The sequence below is a fragment of the Amaranthus tricolor genome, chromosome 13 (genome assembly GCF_026212465.1).
Source record: "Amaranthus tricolor cultivar Red isolate AtriRed21 chromosome 13, ASM2621246v1, whole genome shotgun sequence".
Classification (NCBI taxonomy): Eukaryota; Viridiplantae; Streptophyta; class Magnoliopsida; order Caryophyllales; family Amaranthaceae; genus Amaranthus; species Amaranthus tricolor.
Genome location: NC_080059.1, coordinates 332,901 through 352,721, shown reverse-complemented (window position 1 = coordinate 352,721; position 19,821 = coordinate 332,901). Strand labels below are relative to the sequence as shown.

Below are 19,821 nucleotides of genomic sequence, written 5' to 3'. Positions count from 1 at the left end.
GAGTTGAGAAACTTTTTGGCTTCCGTTCTCCTCAAAATAACCTTAATAACTAACTTTTATTTCAACTCAATTTTGATTAATACGTTAATTATAATAATTAGATAACGTCTTGGTTAAGTGATTGATACTAAGCTAAGCATTAATTGACTGATGTTTGAATGTCATTAACGGCATAGAGTTAGTTATCTAGATCATAAGATAATCGAGTACACAAAGGCTTGGTCAATGGACGGTTTTATTTGTCATGTAAACATGTTATTTTTTTTTAATTCTAGGTTAAGTAGAAGTTCATACAGGCAAGAGAGGGAAGGAGAAATTGATCTTTCATGTAGGTCGTGAGTCAAACCTCTATCACAAGATTGGAGGGGAAAAGTTTCAACCATCAGATCAACTCATGATTCTTTGTTGCACATATTTTAACTGTAGATGAGGGAGCAAGGAGTAACCAGTGATAAGCAGTTAGTTTTAATATTTCACAAATACTTGTGAGAGGTCTCTTTGAGAGACCATATCTAATTGGGCCGGCCCATTATATATTTTATAAAATATTATGAGTAGGCATTAAGAATAATGTAAGTAGATATTTAAGAAATTGAAAGTAGGCATTAAGGATAATGTAAATAGCTATTAAGAATTAATACGGTAAATATGCATTAATCTTTAATGGGTTGGGCTTGAGATATATCTCGCAAAGAGACGGTATCTCGAGAGACTAGCTGTTAATATTTTTTGACTTGAAGATCCTCATTGTTGCCTAAAAGCATCATTTGGAAGAATGCTATAGTGTTTCATGTTAATAAGGCCTTATAAAAATTTTATGCTAATATCTCGGTCAATTTTGTGAAGACCTTATAAAGTACCAATTCTCTTAGAAAAGTTTGATTAAAACTCAATTTTCAGCCAAAGAAATGTATGTTTTGGCGTGGGCTTGTAGAAATATTTCAATTCTATCGACCCACATCTTTTTTTTCAGGAGTTTGGTAGAGGGTTTTTACATGTTGGAGGGAGAGAATTGATCCTTCCTGGTAGGGGGTTAGACTTAAACCTCTCTTACAACGATGAAGAGAAAGCCCTTAACCATTACGCTAATCTATAATTATCTATTGACCCACATCTGAGATAGATTAAAATATTACTTTAACCTTAAATATGATGCATCTCTTACAAAGCGCCGGTCATTAATTAAGCTAATATTTTTGGAAAAATTTAGGCCGAGTATTACGACATTTACTAAAATGAAGATTAAATCCAATATAAATCTGGATCGTTTTTGTTCTCGGCTTGCAGCATCGTTAGGCTAGAATTAGTGCAGTTACCAACATCGCCCCCATTATTATCATTTGTAAGATCGTTACCAACATCGCCCCCATTATTATCATCCATGTTGAAATTTGTATCATCAAGAAGATAGTTTATGTTACTATCATCAAAAATTTGAGGGTCAAAGTTAAAATTCGGAAGCTCATTGATGTCCTGTTCTCGACCTAATTGATAGCCGGAGCTTGCATCCATTTGTCCGATTTGAATATTATTTTCCATAAACGCCATTGTTGAAGAGGAGGATTGATTCAAATAAGCTCCATTGATGGTTTCAGGAGTTAAGCTCTTCATGTACTCATCCAAAATAGAGCTTTGCCTTAAAGTCTTTGTTCTAGATTTTCTGTTAGAAAAATGCCTTCTTTTAGTGGCATTCCAATGGTTTTTTATAGAGTTATCTGTTCTTCCAGGTAACATATTGGCAATTTCTGCCCATTTGTTTCCGAATTTTGCGTGGGCGTTTATGATAATTCTATCCTCCTCTTCAGTCCATTCATCTTTCTGTAGAATACCATTAATAATAATAATAATATAATAATAATAATAATAATAATAATAAAGGATAATTAGAAGAAAAAGTAGTAATAAAGGATCTTTTCATTTATGATTACTAAATGGTGATATATAAATAGTTTTCTCCATTTATAATTAATCCTTGCGACTCACGTTAATGGTTTATGGTTTTGAAATAAGTTATGCAGGATCTTGATAGATTCATCATAATATATATATATATATATATATATATATATATATATATATATATATATATATATATATATATATAATTTTATAATTTTTTCATATTGATAATTTAAGATATCAGTGGTTACAATTTTAGAAACAGATGATAGTATTATATAATTTAAGAATAAAATAGGGGTAAATAGATTAATTTTTAAGTTACTTTATATATATATATATATATATATATATATATATATATATATATATATATATATATATATATATATTAATTTAGCAAGTATTGTGAGATGGGAAAAAAATTGTAGCAAGTATTATTAAATGGAAGAATTATTTGATAATAAAAGGAAATGTATGTATTTATTGAAGGGTAGAATCATTATACTTTCTTGAAAAGGGGAAATAATTTAATAAATTGTTAAATGTTGTATTTGGGAATATTTCATTGGAAAATTTACAATTAACTCAAATTTAATGTTTGGCAAATCAAAAGAAAAATCAATTTTGATTTTAAGTCATTTTTATCATTATTTGTAAAAATAGTTAAAGTTGAGAATTTAAAATTGTTCATGTATAATCTTACAATTGAAATTATAATTTGAAATGACTTATCTGTTCTAAAACACAATCTAAGAGAGTTTACCTTAATATTTGATTTCAATTGGTTGTACCATCTTTCTCTGCATTGTTTTCCAATTCTTCCTTCAAAAAATTGGGCAATTTTAGACCATTGCTTCATGCCTTGATGCTCAACTAAGTCGATCAATAATCTACATTTACATACATCATATAAATATTATTTCAACATTTATTATGTATGAAGCATCTGTATAAATTTATAAAAAAAAAAATTGATAAAAGTTTAAAAATATTGGATTTAACCTGTCTTCTTCAGTAGTCCATTTAGCCTTGAGTTCATTTGACTTCTTTCCCTTTGCCTTTTTGACTGTTGTGATAGTTGATAAATCACTTGAAATATTGGCGGGATTGATTATAGGAGTTGTGCACGAGTTTTCATTCAAAAGCTTGTTATTTGAGAGGTTTAACTCAGAATACTTAAAAGGGTTGTTATATGTTTGAGTAATATTTATTGAGTTGATTAATTGAGAATGCTCTAAAACTTCATGGTGAGTTTTTTGATTTATACAGGGCTTGTTTTTATGAAAATTTGAATTTGATAAACAATCCTTTGAAAAGTTTGTAAGAGAATCCAAATAATTTGTTTGGTGAAAATTAATCGGAAGAGGGGATGATACATTTACATTAAAAGTTTCAATTGGGTTAACATCATCATTTTCTAAAGGGAACTCATCTATAAAATTAGATGATGAGGCATTGTCCATAGAGAACAATGGAAGATGAGATGAGAATTTTTCATCAAAATCCATGAAAGATGATGAATTAGATGGTTAAGGAGCTAGGGTTGAAAGTTTGGGTTCAATGGTTGATTTTAAAAGTGATTTTCTTTTATTCAATGTATATTTTATTGTTAAGAAAATGAATACGTAGGGTCTTTTTTATTTATATAGCAAATGCAAGTGATGAGGATTCATTTTTATCTTTTTTAATAGGAAAACTCCGAGATGGAAAGTTTTGATTATTTGATTACTGTTCAAATTTGTTATAATCGGTTTTGGTAATAAATATTAAAAAGCGGGGATATTTGATTTAGATATATGTTTTTTAGCTTAAATATGACCAATCACTCTCTTACAATCAATAATTGTATCAAGTAAGATTATAATTGTTTTATGTGCTTTATTTCTTAATAATAAATTTTTCAAAGATAAATATTGATTAAGTGTAGAAAACTTTGTAATTGTAATTGTATTGGTCAAAGTGGGTTAACTGTTTTTTGAAATAATTAAAAAATTTTCAAAGTAATATTTTTCCTTCCATTTCAAATATAATTTGCATTTTTTAATTATTTTACTGATTTATATTTTACACTTTTATTACATTACCCTTTCAGTATAATTTCTCTTTGGTAATTATATAAAGGCAGCAAGTAAAGCATCAAAAGACCACAAATGATCTCTCAATGTCTACAAATACCTTCAAAATAAGAACACTTGTAAAGGTTTTACTTCCAAATTATCTTGGACAAATGGAGTTCATACTTAAAATTACCAATTAAGAAACATATGTGATACATGAGTAAATTTAAAAAAAAATTTTAATTGAGATTTAGAATGCTTCACCCTGACACCTATTTGAAAGACTATAATTAAGTATGTCCCAATATATGGTTCATTATACACCCTTAAATTTAAATCTTTAAAAACTTTAAAACATCCATATTTAAATACCCAACTATCAAAAAGTTTTGGTAACCAAAAATTCAAATCTTTGAATCCTAAATTACATAACTAAAATGCTTTTCTAAGTATTTAAAGATTTAAAGTAAAGAATGCTACAAATTGGTATCAGAGCATTTATTATATTATTTAAATTTAATTATTAGTCCAACTAGAATTATGAAACTCAAAAAATATTTATCTCTCATATTAGAATAAATTCTAACGATCCTTATATCAAAGACTATGATTCACTCTTATAGGAAATTTAATTTTTTCTAAGAGAAATGAGAATTATTGAATATTAAATACCCTAATGAATTATAATTGGACCCCAAAAAAGAATCATCTTGAAAAGCCCTTTAGTATCCGTAGTAGAAATGTGTTTTAATATGAATTCTCAAGCATATCCCTCGAAAAGAAACGAAAATTTGAAAAAAATAAGATTATTTAACAACTTAATTCCAAAAATAAGCTCCGTGAAAACTTATTTTCCAAAATAAGCGTCCGTACATCCAAGCCTAGCCTCGGAAAGAGTCGCTGTTAGTAACAGCGAAAGTGAAAAAAAAAAATTAAAAGCCCAAAGTCGCTGTTAGTAACAGCGACTTAAAAAAAAAATTTAAAAGCCCAAAGTCGCTGTTACTTACATCGACTTAAAATTTATTTTTTTTTTTAAGTCGCAGTTAGTAACAGCGACTTAATGCGTTTTATATTTTTTTGCACAATTGATTTAATCTTATTAAATAGTATTTGTGAATCGAAATCCCAAGATCATGATCGGTACTGTGGCACAATTGGTTTGTCCATAGTTTTGAAACTACCCAAAAACTTTATGAACAGAACCTCTCCTCCTAATTTTTGTCTCACTACTATGGACCGCGTGTTCCGATTTCTTGCAGTTTTTTCATTGTACTGAGTGGTTAGATTGTAGAGTAATCTAAACTGGAGTGAGATTAGACAGTCTCCCAATTATAATAGGATCATAAGTTGCGTAGCTTAAACACAAAAAACTTCTCAAACAAGACAATAGGTCCAGTTTCATACATAGTTGTAAATTGTGGAAATAACAATGAATTGAGTTTTTTGTTTGCAAGGAGATTTCGGTGAAAATTTCAAGGAACCAACTCAATCCAAAATTTAAGCTGATGGTCGAGGCCTCAGAATATGTTATATACTCAAACACGACCCCTCATACAAGAGCTAAGTGGACTAGAATTTTGAATGCAACACAAGCCCTCCTCATACCCAACACGAAATATTTCACCTTAAATTAGGGGTGAATAAGATTTGAACATGTGATCTCTTGTCACATTAGCTCTAATAGCATGTCAAGCATAGTTACATGGAACGTGGAACGAAGCCACGTTCCGCGATCCGGGAATGTCTGTCCCCGATCACCACGAAACGCGACCCAAATCACTCAAGGTGAAGTCCCGGTGTAGAAGAACTTTTCTAAAATTTATTTTGGCTTTAATTTACTAATTAAAGATTAAAAGAGGAGAGGAAAACAAGATGAAATGTAGAAACCAATTGTGCCATAGTACCGATCATGATCTTGGGATTTCGATTCACAAATACTGTTTAGTAAGATTAAATCAATTGTGCAAAAAAATATAAAACGCATTAAGTCGCTGTTACTAACAGCGAGTTTGGGCTTTTAATTTTTTTTTTCACTTTCGCTGTTACTAACAGCGACTCCTCCTGAGGCTAGGCTTGGATGTACGGACGCTTATTTTGGGAAATAAGTTTTCACAGAGCTTATTTTTGAAATTAAGTTGTTAAATAATCTTATTTTTTTTAAATTTTCAAAAGAAACTATTGACTTTCAATGGGAACACCATCAACCTCATTTGGTCATTGTAGGCCTTAAGGAACCATAAACAACCACCAAGAAAGCCACATAAAGATTCACTAGAAGTCACAAGTACATCCCAAAACACACGTATAAAGGTTGTAAGGTCAAGTTCTCTTGTAAGATGGTGCGAGATTGATCTCGATAACCAAAAATCCAAGTGTTTATAATTTTGGAGAATCAAAAGTAGAGGTGCAAGATTGATCTCAATGCGAGATTGATCTCAATAACCCTTCTTAAAGTCTTCAACTCAAAGTTTTTTAGAGATAAAGTAAAAAGATTTCTTTAAAAAATGTAAAGGATGCTAAAAGTTTGTAAATTTCTAGAGAGTAATAACTACGTCTCAATAGACACACAAGTAAATATTGTGTGATGCAATTGCACATAGAGAGTTTCATCCATGCTCGAATCCCTTCTATAAATCATAAGGAGCAGGCAAATAAACTTACAAAATTAGGATCTAAGAAACTAGGTTTCTCAATGACCTCATATTAGAGTATAATTCATGTTTTTTGAAGTAATTTACAACTTTTCATAGACAAAGTTAGAAGAAAACTTAAAAAATCTTTTTAAAATTACCATATTCTATAGAAAATCATAAATGGACGTAAGAGTACCCTAGTATGATCCATTAGAACTTCAAAATTTTTCTTGGTTGATACACAAATAATGGTTATCATACATTAAAATCAACATTTAAAAAGAGCAACTAAATAAAAGCCTTTCTCATAGATAACACAAATATGAAATGAAGTTCTTACAAATTATTGACGATCTTCAAAAACCCTAACAAATATTGTCATAACATCTTATAAAATAACTTGGTTTATATATTTAAGATTCAAATTAAAATCCCTTAGGACTATATTTGTAGTTTAAGATAATGCACTAAAGATGGTTAAAGAAAAACTTGTAAATTATGTGATTATTTTAAAATAATAAGGACTGAAGAATAATATGATGTATTTGACATGACTAATTTTAATAAAAGTTTTCTTCCTTTTTGCTAATAATAATATAGTAATGATAATAATAATATTTATAACAACAATGATAATAATTAATGTTTTAACTATAACATATATTAAAAAAAAAAAAAAAAAAACTAACTACAAAGAAGATGGAAAAAAGTTGGAGTTTGAATTAAAAAAAATTTGATTTTACCATATTACTGTATGAGGCTAAATTGATCAATATCTATCTATTAATAACATACATTGACATAGACTCTTAGTACAATTTAGTTGATCAAATGATCAAATCTTCCATTCAAATCAAATTCACTAATTCCATTAACTACAAATAAACAATTACTCGCTTCGTTCCTTAAAAATGTTATTTTTTTTATTGTCTCCACAAAGAATCTTTCTATTTATATCATAAATTTTGGACAAAATAACTTTTTTTATTCTCATTTTATTATTTTTATAATGCTATTGGTCCTCATATATCTTTCACTAATTTTATTTTAACATTTTTTATTCTTATGGTCTCTACATGTTTCCCAATAACTTTATAAAAATATTTTTTATTAGTTGTAGTCCTCGTAATTTTTTCACTAACCTTCTTTTAATATTTTTATATTGTTTATGGTCCCCATTTTTCATCTATTAAATTTGTTAATTCAATAAAATAATATATTTGTTATCTAAAAGAATCTTCATTATCATCGCCAACCCAGTATATCCCGCTCATAGAAAAAACAATGGACAGGGTCTGGGGAGGAAAGGACGACAACAACTCATACCCATAGAGGAGAGCGCGGCCAAAGGAGTCCCCCGACTCGAGAAAAATACGGAGACGTAGCTACACGTGAAAGATAAAAAGGATCATAAATAAAAAGTAGACCCACCTACAAAATAAAATAGAAGGGGACAGAAAAACTAATAAAGAAACGAGAGGAGCAGGATGGTAAGAACACAAAGAGGTAATCTACAAGGGCATTAGTAATTTAAAACATGGATATGACGTCTCCAACTACCCCTATCCCTAATCAGGCCCTCGGAGAGGTTTAGCTCACGCAAGTCAATTTTTATCTACTCATCCCAAGTTCTCCTGGGTCTTCATCGACTCCTCTTACCCTCTACTATAATGCTTTCTACTCTTCTTACGGGGGCGGCGAGGGTCTTTCTCTGCACATGTCCAAACCATCTCAATCTATTTTCGTGCATTTTTTCAGAAATAGGTGCTACCCCTAATTTGTCTCTAAACTCTTGGTTCCTAATTCAATCCATCAATGTGTGTCCACACATCCACGCTATCTAAAAGAATCTATTTATCTTAATTCCCGTGAATTGTGGGAACTTCATTAAGAAACAAAGGAAGTATTTGTCAAGTATTGTAGTAAACGTAAAATTGAAAATTTGACTTTAATAATTCAATTTTTTGCTCGTCCGCTGTGAATAATTCTATCTTTAGATTATTTTCTACTAATTCAACATTTGCCCTTAGTTCGCTTATGAATAATCTTAGTATTATCTTAGTTTGTTGACAGCATATTCTATTATTACATTTTATTAATTTATTAATTTATGGTATGTTGTGGAGCAAAATATGACAAACATTATATCATTAAAAATTAATTCAAATATGAGAGTGGATGAGTGGAATAATTAAAACTGTCAATTTTTTCTTTAATATAAGCTTAAATATGAACTTTACTTTCTTATGAATTAATACATATATCAAATAAGATCTTTGTAGTTATGAATACTACATTTCTTTTAATTAATTGGTCAAAGAAAAAGTTTGACAAAGTTAATATCATTTGTAGGAACGGAAAACATGTGATTGCATTGGTCAAAGTGGACTATACTATTTTCTATTCAAATTTTCACAAACTTATGAGATGTTCACAAAATCCTCATACATAGATTAAATAATCTAATCATATATTAGCATATAAACGTTTAATTTTTAGATTGTTTTATCGAGAGACGGTCTCTCATGAGAGTAATTTACCACTAAACCGTCTTGTATGAGACCGTCTTGTATGAGACCGTCTTATCGTGAGACGAGACCATACAAAAAGTCCATTAGTAAAAAAACATTAAAAAAAACAATAAAACTGAATTTACACTTGTACATGAAGCAGTTTTTTCATCACTAATTCTTAAATGAGACTGTCTCAAGGTAAAACCATCTTTATTGGGCTGGCCCAATACGTATTTTTTGTCTTAAAGTGATTATTTGTAACGTTAAAGTGATCACTTATAATTTTAAAATAATAATTTTTTTATAGTTTAAAGTGATTACTTATAACCTTTAAACGATCGTTACGATCTTAACGTAATCAATTAAAGAAATTGGCTAATTATATGGGCCCGTCTTATAGTGTGACGGTCTCATACAAGACGAGCTGCTTTTTAATAGTCTAGGCTAATCCAATTGAAGTCATCTTACAATGAGGCGACCTCAATAAGGAATTAGTATATTCCATAAGCCCAAAATTTTTATCCATGGTGGTAATGTTTACAAATGGGCCGTTTATATATAACATAAGGCCAAAGTTTTCTTGCCCAACGTCTCATTCCATTCCACGAAAATTTAAACACTATTTCTTCACAAATTTGTGAGAGAAGACACCATCTCTGACTGGGTCGGCCCATAAAAGAAAATATAAAGTAAGAGAGAGAATATGTTTCAATGGATAGGACTTAAAAGACGTCTCTCGGGAGACTGGCTGCTAATTCTTTATTAAAATCGTCTCACCATAAGACAACCTCAATTTGGTCAACCCAATTTTTTTTAAAAAAAAACTGCTGCTTTTTACAATTTAAATTTTTTTATTTTTTTAATATTTTATTCTTAATGGGCTGTTTGCATGAGCTTGTCTCACAGTGAAACGGTCTGATACAAGACTTGTTGAAAATGAAAATACTTTTGTTTTAATAATGAAATTAATAAAAAAAAGCTTTAATGAACCTTTCAATTATAAAACTTTTAGCATAATAAACCTTTTGTATGGACTCGTCTCACGGTAAGACGGTCTCATACAAGAAGCAGTTGCTTCTCAAAATATGCGTCTCTCGCCAGAAGCTCAAATAAGTTAACATTCGTTGTTATTAACAGCGAACAAAAGGGAAAATGGTCAAAAAAAAATTAAAACCCTTTTGTTCTTTTTAACGGCAAACAATGGAGTTTAACTTTTTTAAACCTACTTTTTTTGTTCATTGTTAATACTAGCAAACCGGCACAAGATAAAAATACAACAAGCTTCTTCCCCATTCACTTCCTCCAAATCATAAACCCTAACTAAAAGAATAACCACATTTTCACTCCAAAAAACCTCTATTAAAACTTCTACAACTTCTCCACTCACTCTTTTTCTTTTTTTATTCTTATCGACCCAGGTAAAAGGAGTAGTTTTTTCTCAACCATAAAATTAAACATAAATTATCTTTCAAATTCTCAATACTTTTTTCTAGTTTTTTATTATTCTAATTTATTTTCCCGATGGCCTTCAATTATTATAAAGTTTGATTGTGGCTTCTAATAAAAAAGAGTAGAACATAACTGAATTTGAAAGAAAAAATATATTCGAATATGTCATAATAATTGGAGTTTAACTTTAGTTTTCACTTTGAGCTCAGATATTTTCTAAGATGGCCCCTCCGGATTACATTCAGAGCCATACTAAATGTACTCTCTCCCCTTTTTTTTTTTTTTTTCTCCTTCCTCCATTTTTTTTCTGTCGTGAAAACCCTAACTTATATTGTTAAATTTAGAGTTACCGGCAATCCTATAATTGGTGGTAAGCCTCAATTTTTTTTTATTTTTGTTTCTTTCGTTTTTAGTTACATATAAAGTTTATTCTCGTTATATTATAAAGTTGTTTTATTCATTTATTAGATTCGATCTAGCCATATATTGAGTTTTAAAGTCACTTATGGTGAGACTTTGGAAAATTATTATCTATTTAATGGTAAAAAGGTATATGACGTCATCTCATGTGTCAGTTCTGCTAATACAGTTAGTAGTATCAAACTTATCTCTATTTCCCCCTTGGAGGAAGCTGTAATAAACAGTGATGTGACAGAAGAAAGACTCTAGTGTTAGACTAAAATTGTATGCGTTTGATCGATTGTTACTTTATGACATTTTTACGAAAGTATTATTAGGTTCTTTTTTTTAAAAAAAAAAGCCATACTAAATGTGATTATGTGATTGACAAGGATAGAAAGATCGAATAAAATAAGCTTTTTATAATAAAAATTGTCAAACCTAAAGTCAGGTTTGTTCGTAGTATCATGGAACATCTTGATTTGAAGCCAAGAACACTTGTTATCCATAAGATATTAAATTAAGTGGAGAAACACAATCTTGAAAGAGATTTAATGAAGTAGATTAGTTAGGTATAGCCCAATACAAAATGAAATGGAAATCCAGTAAGATGAAGTTTGTTAAAAACAAAAATAAAATTGCAAGTGAAAGTATATATGACAAAAGATAGACAGTTCAACAATATATGTAAAGCTAAGAACCAATAATAAGCATTGTTAGTGATTATCAATCTTCATCCCAATTCACATCCCATGCAAAAAAATATATATATATATATGCAGAGAACTGTTGTTGTACGAAAAGATGGGTCTTTTTAGTGGGAGTTATGACATAAAAATGATACAATCATAATCCACTAGCTTGTGTTTCACCTCTTTCATAATGGAGTTAGGAGTATCCTACTTTCTTCTCATTTTATATGACCCCTTTTTATTATGTGACCCTTCTTCTTTTGTTTCTGCTTCAATGAAATGAGATCAACTCGTACCATCAATAATCATAATATAAATGAAATGAAAGTAGTATTTATGTCATGTAAAACAGTGTATGTACTGTGTATGTTTAGAAGAAAAAGGAACTCTCAAATGCAAAGATAACAAAGCAAACATTAGACAGTTAACAGTTATGTCGTGGTCTTTGTTAGAGCATAGTGCAAAATATCATCATATTATAACTGTATTGATAAAGGTTTTAGGCTATTGAAATTTAAATATGGGCCGAAGCAACTAAAAAACGCCTGCAATCCGCATCATCATGTTGTAACTACCGTACCTTTGCACTATGTGATATATTGTGATATAGACTTACTTAGTAGCAGAGTAATCCCTACTATCATGCGTATTACATGGATACAAAAGAGTACCATAGCTATTAAAAGAAAGATACTTGTTCAAGTTGAAGACACTTACTCACTGCAAAAGGTAAAGCAAGAAGCATGAAAATAAACAGACAAGTGCTGGTTAAAGAGGTTACCTGATAAGATAGGATTAGGAAACGATTAGGACATGTATAACTGTTCAAGACAATCATTCATCAGGTACCAAGATGAACAGTACAGATTGTGAAACCCATGTCAATATTTGAGTTTCAGGGTAAAGCATGTTTAACAGTACACGATGTCTCGTAGAAGATACACCTCGTTCACAGATGTTTGGAGCTTCAACACTATGATGTTGGTCCGCAAAGTCCAATGCTCAAACACATTAGTTAAATCAAATGTGTAGGAGCAACTAGATTTTGATAAATGTTCATATACCAAACATGACCTTAATTGACATGAAACAAGAGATCTTAGAAATGAATGAAGAAGAAGAATTCACGTGAACACTGAATCTAATCCAATGGTTCAAGTAACCGACCCAACCCTTTGGGATTAAGGTTTTAGCTAAATTTTTGCATTACACGAGGTCTAGTAAACAATGCACAATGGAGTTATGCACAAAAAACTGTTGAAAAAATAGATATCCAATCAAAGGAATAGTAGGGTCATTAGGGATTCAGAAACATTTAATAGAGTATTCAATAAATTCTTCTTCAATATCATGAGTTTATGTATCCATTTTTTTTACAACAATCTACATAAAATATGACAGGTTAGAAATAAAACCATTAACCACAAAATATATATTAATAAGCCTCTCGAGCACCTCAACAAACAGCTATACTAAAGAGGGTAATACGCGTCTTAGCTCGAAGAAGATGCATCAAAATTTCTTCCGAGTTGTGAAGGCCGGGGACTAGGGATCTCTGTTATCTCAACCCCTTCAAGACTCATTCCAGGACTTTTCCCCTTCCTTGATTCGGAAATCTGAGGATTGTATACTCTATGAGACAACCCTGGGCTAGAAGCATGCCTCATATTCTCGTGGGAAACTGGGTTTGTGCTGCTTATCTTTGGACTTTGAATGTGACGGATTTCACCTCTACTCCTTGTCATGATTCCGTCAAGGAATTCTCCTTTTTCTATTATACTTGCAGACACCTCAGGATCTTGACCCTACGCAGACAGTAGTGGACCCAGGTTAAAAGTCAGTCAGTGCGCAAATTACTACTAGATACAAAATTTTCATTAAAAAATATCGAAAATTGTATCATATTTGAACGTGGAGACACTGGAGGGCACTTGAGTCTGCCTTTGGATAACGCAGAAAGTAATCAGCAAGCAAAACATAAGTCCCTGTTCAATAAACCTAAAAAAAAAAATTTGTTGGAAGGATTTGCGGAACTTACTTCAAATGACATTTTGTAGGAAACAGCAGGAGCCTCTTCATATTCAGCTGCATCCAAATCCTGAAGATGGGCTGCCTTGAAAATTTTGGGCAAAACATACTGTCTAACTGGCACAAGAAGCATAATAAACAAGGGAAAAAGAACGCCTGCTATTGGGATCCATGTTATGCCAAAACACAGCAATAAGTATACAGTCTGAAAAATTGTGAAGAGTGCAATTGTTTTGAATGGAACTGTCTCGATGAAGGTTGCATGCTGCTCCTTGAGCAACCTGAAAAGGTTGTCAGAAAAAAAGTACGTATGAATTGGCAAAGCCACCAAACCACTCTGTAGTTCCTGTATGAGTCCAAAGGTAAAAGTGCATACTTGTATCGTCGACCAGGAGCAGTGAAAAGTAGAAGAATCCTCTCCCAGAACTGATTTCCTGGTAAGCTTTCGATGGCCATGAAGGCAAAGTATCCCCAAAGAACAGCTGTCGGAATTTTCTTCAAGACAGGCATAGCAGCAACACAGCCACCTACCATTATAGCTTGAAGCAAATTGCTAAGGCGTTGTTCTTTGACTTCGATGGGTAAAAGGTCATCTACATCCTTATCTACATCAAAAATAGTTTCATCAACTGCTGCATCAATGTCACCAGTCGTAGTGAACTTCTGAATTGTCGATTCTTTCAGCTCCTTCAATCCCTGTTCAGAGTTCAGAGATTAAGTTAAAGAGTGTGAGACGAAAATCCGAGCTAATACAAGGAAACAGATCCAGATCAACATATTTACCAGAGAAGATGGCATTTGATACACAAGGGGTGTCTGCATTTCATTGTAAGCATTTTGCATGGTTCTGTATAACTGACACAAGTTTGAATTTTTCTGAATGCTATTTCTTGCAGCCGCTACAAGCTTGTTCCTCAGAAGCTGTTCCAAAAACCATTGACAATCATTTTAGAATCAAGTCAATTACATTTGCATAAGTACTTGAAGCCTTGTACAAATATTGGAAGTTCTGCTCATGCACAAGATGCTTATCAACTTTAGATCGAGAGATAGCTAATGCATAAAAGCACAAAAAATGGTTGTTATAAGCTTCCTCTATCGCTTTATTGAATACAAATTTTCTGCATATGCCCAAAACTAATGCAATTTTTCAACTAGTCTAAAAGGCATTGTCTGACAAATTGTACAGCTGTGGGTCTAATCATGTCCTCGAACTCATTTGTAGTGTCCTGCTCGCTGAACCTTCCAACTTTAGCATGAAATGGCATGGGAGGATAGACACAAAGAATTTTTTATTTTTTATTGGTTTTTTAATCAAAGATAAGATTAGAGAATTCCCTACGTGCAAAGGGAAAGGAGAACTAATCCTTACTTAAGGTGGTGAGAATCGAACTCTTATCACAAGGATGGAAGGGAAAACTTTTCAATAAACAGAAAGCGGTTGTTATATGCCAAATAATGTTAAATGATACCTGATGTTTGAGAGTAGCCAAGCTTCTTGTATGCATTGGAGATTGAGGAATTACTCCATTTGAGGGGGGAATACCAATGAGGCCACAAAATATAACCTGGTGAATACCAAAATGAAAAATAAATGTGGCTTTATAAAATTATAATCAAATTAAGAAATCAAATTTTGCTTGAAACTACTATTCAAAAGAACTTCTGCTTGAAATTTAAATCATGAAGACACTTCTGTAAATAAATTGCTAACCAGAAAGCCGAGTAGAAGGAGATCATAGTGATATGAGGACGGTTTTTTGAGATTGAACTCCTTTTGCTGGGCCAATTGAGAAGCAACACTATGATCAAAATAATAGAGGACAGCAATCATGGTGGCTGGGATGAATGCTCCAACAATGTACAATGCAGGTACATTCAACATGTCCTGAAAACAACAAAGATAAGGACTTTCAGGAGGATCTGAAGCAAGGAATCTTAGATAAAAACTATGTCAATCGCATGCAAATTGATCCTGTAGTTGCTTTAATACATTTGAAGCAATAAAACAAATAACACACTTTAAGCACCTTGATGACTGTCCAGTTTGAGTGAGAACCAGAAGACCATGGACTCGGACTGAAAAGGCGCCTAGGAATTCCTTTTGGAACATCATGAACTGGTATATAAGATATAACAGTCCATACCAGCACCATAAGTGGGACACCATAATCCGCAATAAATCCTCGTAGCCAACCTGGTCATTTAAGTCAACCAAAGATGTTATAGAAGTAAGAATTAGCAGCAGATGATTAAAAACTAAGTAAGCAGACAATTGAACTAGAAACGGGTCTACAACATCTATCCAATATGGTTCCTGCTGCACAAAAGTCGCAGGAAAATTAATTTTTGATAAAGGTCAATATACATTCTGCATAGCCAAAACACCCTTTTCCATCAGTTGGGACTGAAGATAGATCTAAAGATAAAAAGTATACCTGCACCATATCGCCATGATCGAGCTTTACGACTCCTCAATGCTGTTAGCAGAAGGCCAAAGGAAAGAACCAATGCAAACATTCCATTTCCAAAACGCCAAGAAGGAAGAAATGCAGTTTGATTTGGATTTTCTCGATCTGGTATAACAAACTCCTCCACAGCACCCTGCAATGAAACGCTTAAGTTGTTATCCAACAATGCTGCATCTTCCAATTAATCAAAAGAGTAGTTTCAAAACAATTCAACATTACAAGGTCAAAATTAGAAACTATGACAGAATGGATACATTTAAACCCTCAGTAAACAGCATAGAGACTGATGATTCACATTATTGAACAGTAGGGACGAATCACACTCACCCGAATAGCCTGCTGCATGAACAGCATTGCAATAAGCAGACCAAATAGCTCACCAGCTAAGCGTGTGAATCTATTGATAATGGAGCATGCTCCCAAAACGGCTAACAAAAAAAGCAGAAGGGCGGTCCATACAGAAACCCTACATGTAAAATCACAGACATTAACAAGTGTCAAGAAAAGCCCCTAGTATATATATGATTGATTTCGAAAACTACCAGGCGGCCCACGCCAAGAAAAGCTTATGCCCCAATTCCTTCCTCTCCTTGGCAAAGTTATACATAAATGTATACATAAGAACTGTCGGTTCAGCTACTCCTAGAATAAGCAATGGCTGTCCGCCAAAGATTGAATGGATAATACCACAAATAGCAGTTGAAGCAAGGGTATGAACTGCAGTCAAAGAGCCATCTACAATAACAATTGAACAAAGTATGTCATCCTGAAGCTTGTTTGACATAACATCTATAAAGCTGGTGGAAATTCTAGCAGTATGCCAATACCAGTATTTCTTTCAAGTTGTTCCCCAAAAGATATGACTGGAATTGAAGAAGCAAAGAAGACATAAGTTGTTGGAGCTAAAATCCTGAACCAAAACCAGGGAAAAGCATACATAAGTATCCTATTGATCCATTATTAACAAATCTCTAATAACAATTAATACTTAGACAACTAGTTAGCCGAAGGTCTAACTAGCCACAACCTTCTCATCTCTTTTTTTGAGGGTATTGTTTGTTGTCATCCAACCCTCCCCAGACCCTACACATAGCTTCTATGAGCAATGACGACAACTTAGGCAACTAGTTAAAGAAGATGAACAATAAAATCAGCACAAGATTGTATCTAATGCCAAAAAAAGCTAATACAAACCTTATTCCAGCTCCAAGGCCTCCAGTCCAATCTTGCTTGTAGCAAAGAAGTCTAGCCTTAAGATCATTCTTAATTCCACGAAAGGGAACAAAAGTTTCCTCCATAACCCTTCAAGGAGTCCCTCTCCGTCAAAGGATACACTATGATAAGTTGATAACCTAACTAATAAGAGGCCACACAAGAACTAAAATCACTCAAATTCAAAGTGACTCGAGAGGCAAATACTATAATCAAGTTTCCATTAAGGGTAGAAAGCTACTAGTGTTTGATCATTATTCATGAAACAAAATTTTTGGTTCATCTTGCTCATTGGATAGTAATACACTGGAGAGCTTACATCTTATTGAACCTGAACTTATGCTGACCCACCTTTAATTAGTTTATATAGAGCTATAAATAAATGAATGAATTTAAAATGATATAAGAGCTAACAAGTTCCTATTGCTTACTTGAGCTCCATAACTATGTTATACAAAGAAGATCAACTAGTCAAATTAAAGGTAGATCAGCAAATTTCATCAACTAATGTCCCAACTAGTTCCTATCTGTACCAGAATTCAGATCCATATAAAAATTATGACTGAATTGATACTACTACAAACCAATAAAATAATCTGAGGTCAATTACATGGTCTAACTTCACAATTTCAACAACTCAAGTCAAGAACAGTAGAGCACCACTACAATACTCTAGGGTACTGGGATTTTGACCAAAAATACAAGAAAATTAACGACAACTCATTATCACAAACATGAAGATTAATACTTTAGCAGAATGTTGTGCAAATGGGCATTTGTCAAAAGACAAGAACACAGCTTAAAGATAGGAATTTAGCGAAGACCCATGGCTGAAAACAACAATATAGCTGGTTTACCACGAGATAAGGCAAATAGGCATCACCAAAAACACAGAAAGACAACTGTTAACCATAAACTAACGAAAACCCATTAGAGAAAATTAAGTAAAAGGGTCTAGAAGTACAAGTTAAGGAAAGATAGGCACTGAAATGAGAAATGAACGGAAAATTTAACGAGAACCCATTACAGTGGAACTGTTTTGGAAGAGATTAATGCAACCGAGTATTGACAAAATTTGAAAAAATAATGATTTGAAACAAGAGAATATATGAACAGACTGACAAAGAAGAGACACAATGAAGCCAGAAAAACAACTGGGCAACAGCTATGCAGCAATAAATGAGGGTAAAAGCGCGTGAATTATGAGTTTTGTAGATGTTATGGAGTAAGTTATAACAATGGAAGGTTATTTTTGTGGTGGAGAAAGATGATGAATGTGGGTTTGTGAGAGAAGTGTGAGCATAAATAGGAATTAGGAAGTATAATGACAGAAAGAAAGGATTTTGAAAGAGTTTGTTGGGAGTTTGGAAAAAGGGGTCAAATGATATGCAAGCTTATTAGGCAGGGAGAAGGACGTATACAATTAAATACTCCTGCACAGTACAAGTTTAGAAGTAAGCATACAAGATTAGAATATGCATAACCAATGTAACATCCACTGATTTGTGTTTAAGATATTTTGAAAAATGTTTTTATTTTTTGCTTTTTTATGAATTGGCTTTCTGAATCATTTTGTTTCAAAAGTTTTGCTAACTACAATTCTTTTTATGATAGAGTAATCGAAAACTGATTTGATTAGATAAAAGTTTTGGTGAATAAATTAATTATTCAAATAATGCGTAATGATTGATTATTGATTGTTTCATAGAAAAAATAAGCCAATATCAAAAGTCATTAAAAAATGCCATTAAAAGTGAGCTTTTGATTTTAGCTTAAAAGTTATTTACTAAAATTTTTTTTTATTGTTTTACCAATAAAAAAACCCAAAAAATCAAAAAAAAAAAAAATCGTCAAACATCTCCAAAAGCATTTTTATTATTGTGCTCGGCTAATGGCTACCATTATAATAATACAATCTCAATCATCAGTTGTGAAACTGAGCACTGATTTTTTTACTAATTAAAAAAGTAAATGCTAACTTAAGGATAATACTAAATTTTATAGACTAGATTATAAAATAAAATAAATGATAATTACTACTCCCTCCGTTCTTTTTTGATATTCCACATTACTATAACGGGTAGTTTCAAAAGTTCTTTCACTTTAGAATACTTTCTATTTTTAAAAAGTTTTTATCCCACTTTTACCCCTTAAAACCCTCCTTTTCTTTTAATGTATCCCTTTTCTTTTATTTATAATTATTTTCTCTCTCATACTTTCAATACAATCATTACTTCACACTACTATTTAATTAAAATAATACCCACTACAACCTCATACTTCCAATACAATCATTACTTCACACTATTATTTAATTAAAATAATACCCACTACAATCCAAAGATTTTATTTTCCTTAATATGTGTGAAAAACCCAAAGTGGAAGATCAAAAAAGAACGGAGGGAGTATAACTTAATAATAATGTATTTTAACCCAGAATTAATAGTAAATTTCAAAGTTAATGT

General features: G+C 31.8%; 2 protein-coding genes across 2 annotated transcripts; both read right to left on the bottom strand.

Moving 5' to 3' along the window:
- Window positions 1-1,242: 1,242 nt before the first annotated feature.
- On the bottom strand, window positions 1,243-3,410 carry LOC130798188 (transcription factor MYB98-like). Its single transcript, XM_057661077.1, has 3 exons — window positions 2,905-3,410; window positions 2,666-2,792; window positions 1,243-1,818 (listed from the first exon to the last, which is right to left on the bottom strand). The coding sequence occupies exons 1-3, from the start codon at window positions 3,408-3,410 to the stop codon at window positions 1,243-1,245; spliced, it is 1,209 nt and encodes a 402-aa protein (XP_057517060.1).
- Window positions 3,411-12,949: 9,539 nt separating this feature from the next.
- LOC130797623 (probable boron transporter 2) lies at window positions 12,950-18,844 on the bottom strand. The gene is made up of 12 exons (XM_057660289.1): window positions 17,339-18,844; window positions 16,972-17,054; window positions 16,687-16,879; window positions 16,472-16,610; window positions 16,112-16,277; window positions 15,704-15,870; window positions 15,388-15,561; window positions 15,146-15,241; window positions 14,457-14,594; window positions 14,050-14,369; window positions 13,684-13,954; window positions 12,950-13,450 (listed from the first exon to the last, which is right to left on the bottom strand). Exons 1-12 carry the CDS (start codon window positions 17,440-17,442, stop codon window positions 13,139-13,141), a joined length of 2,163 nt encoding a protein of 720 aa, XP_057516272.1. The 5' UTR covers window positions 17,443-18,844; the 3' UTR covers window positions 12,950-13,138.
- Between the last annotated feature and the right edge of the window lie 977 nt (window positions 18,845-19,821).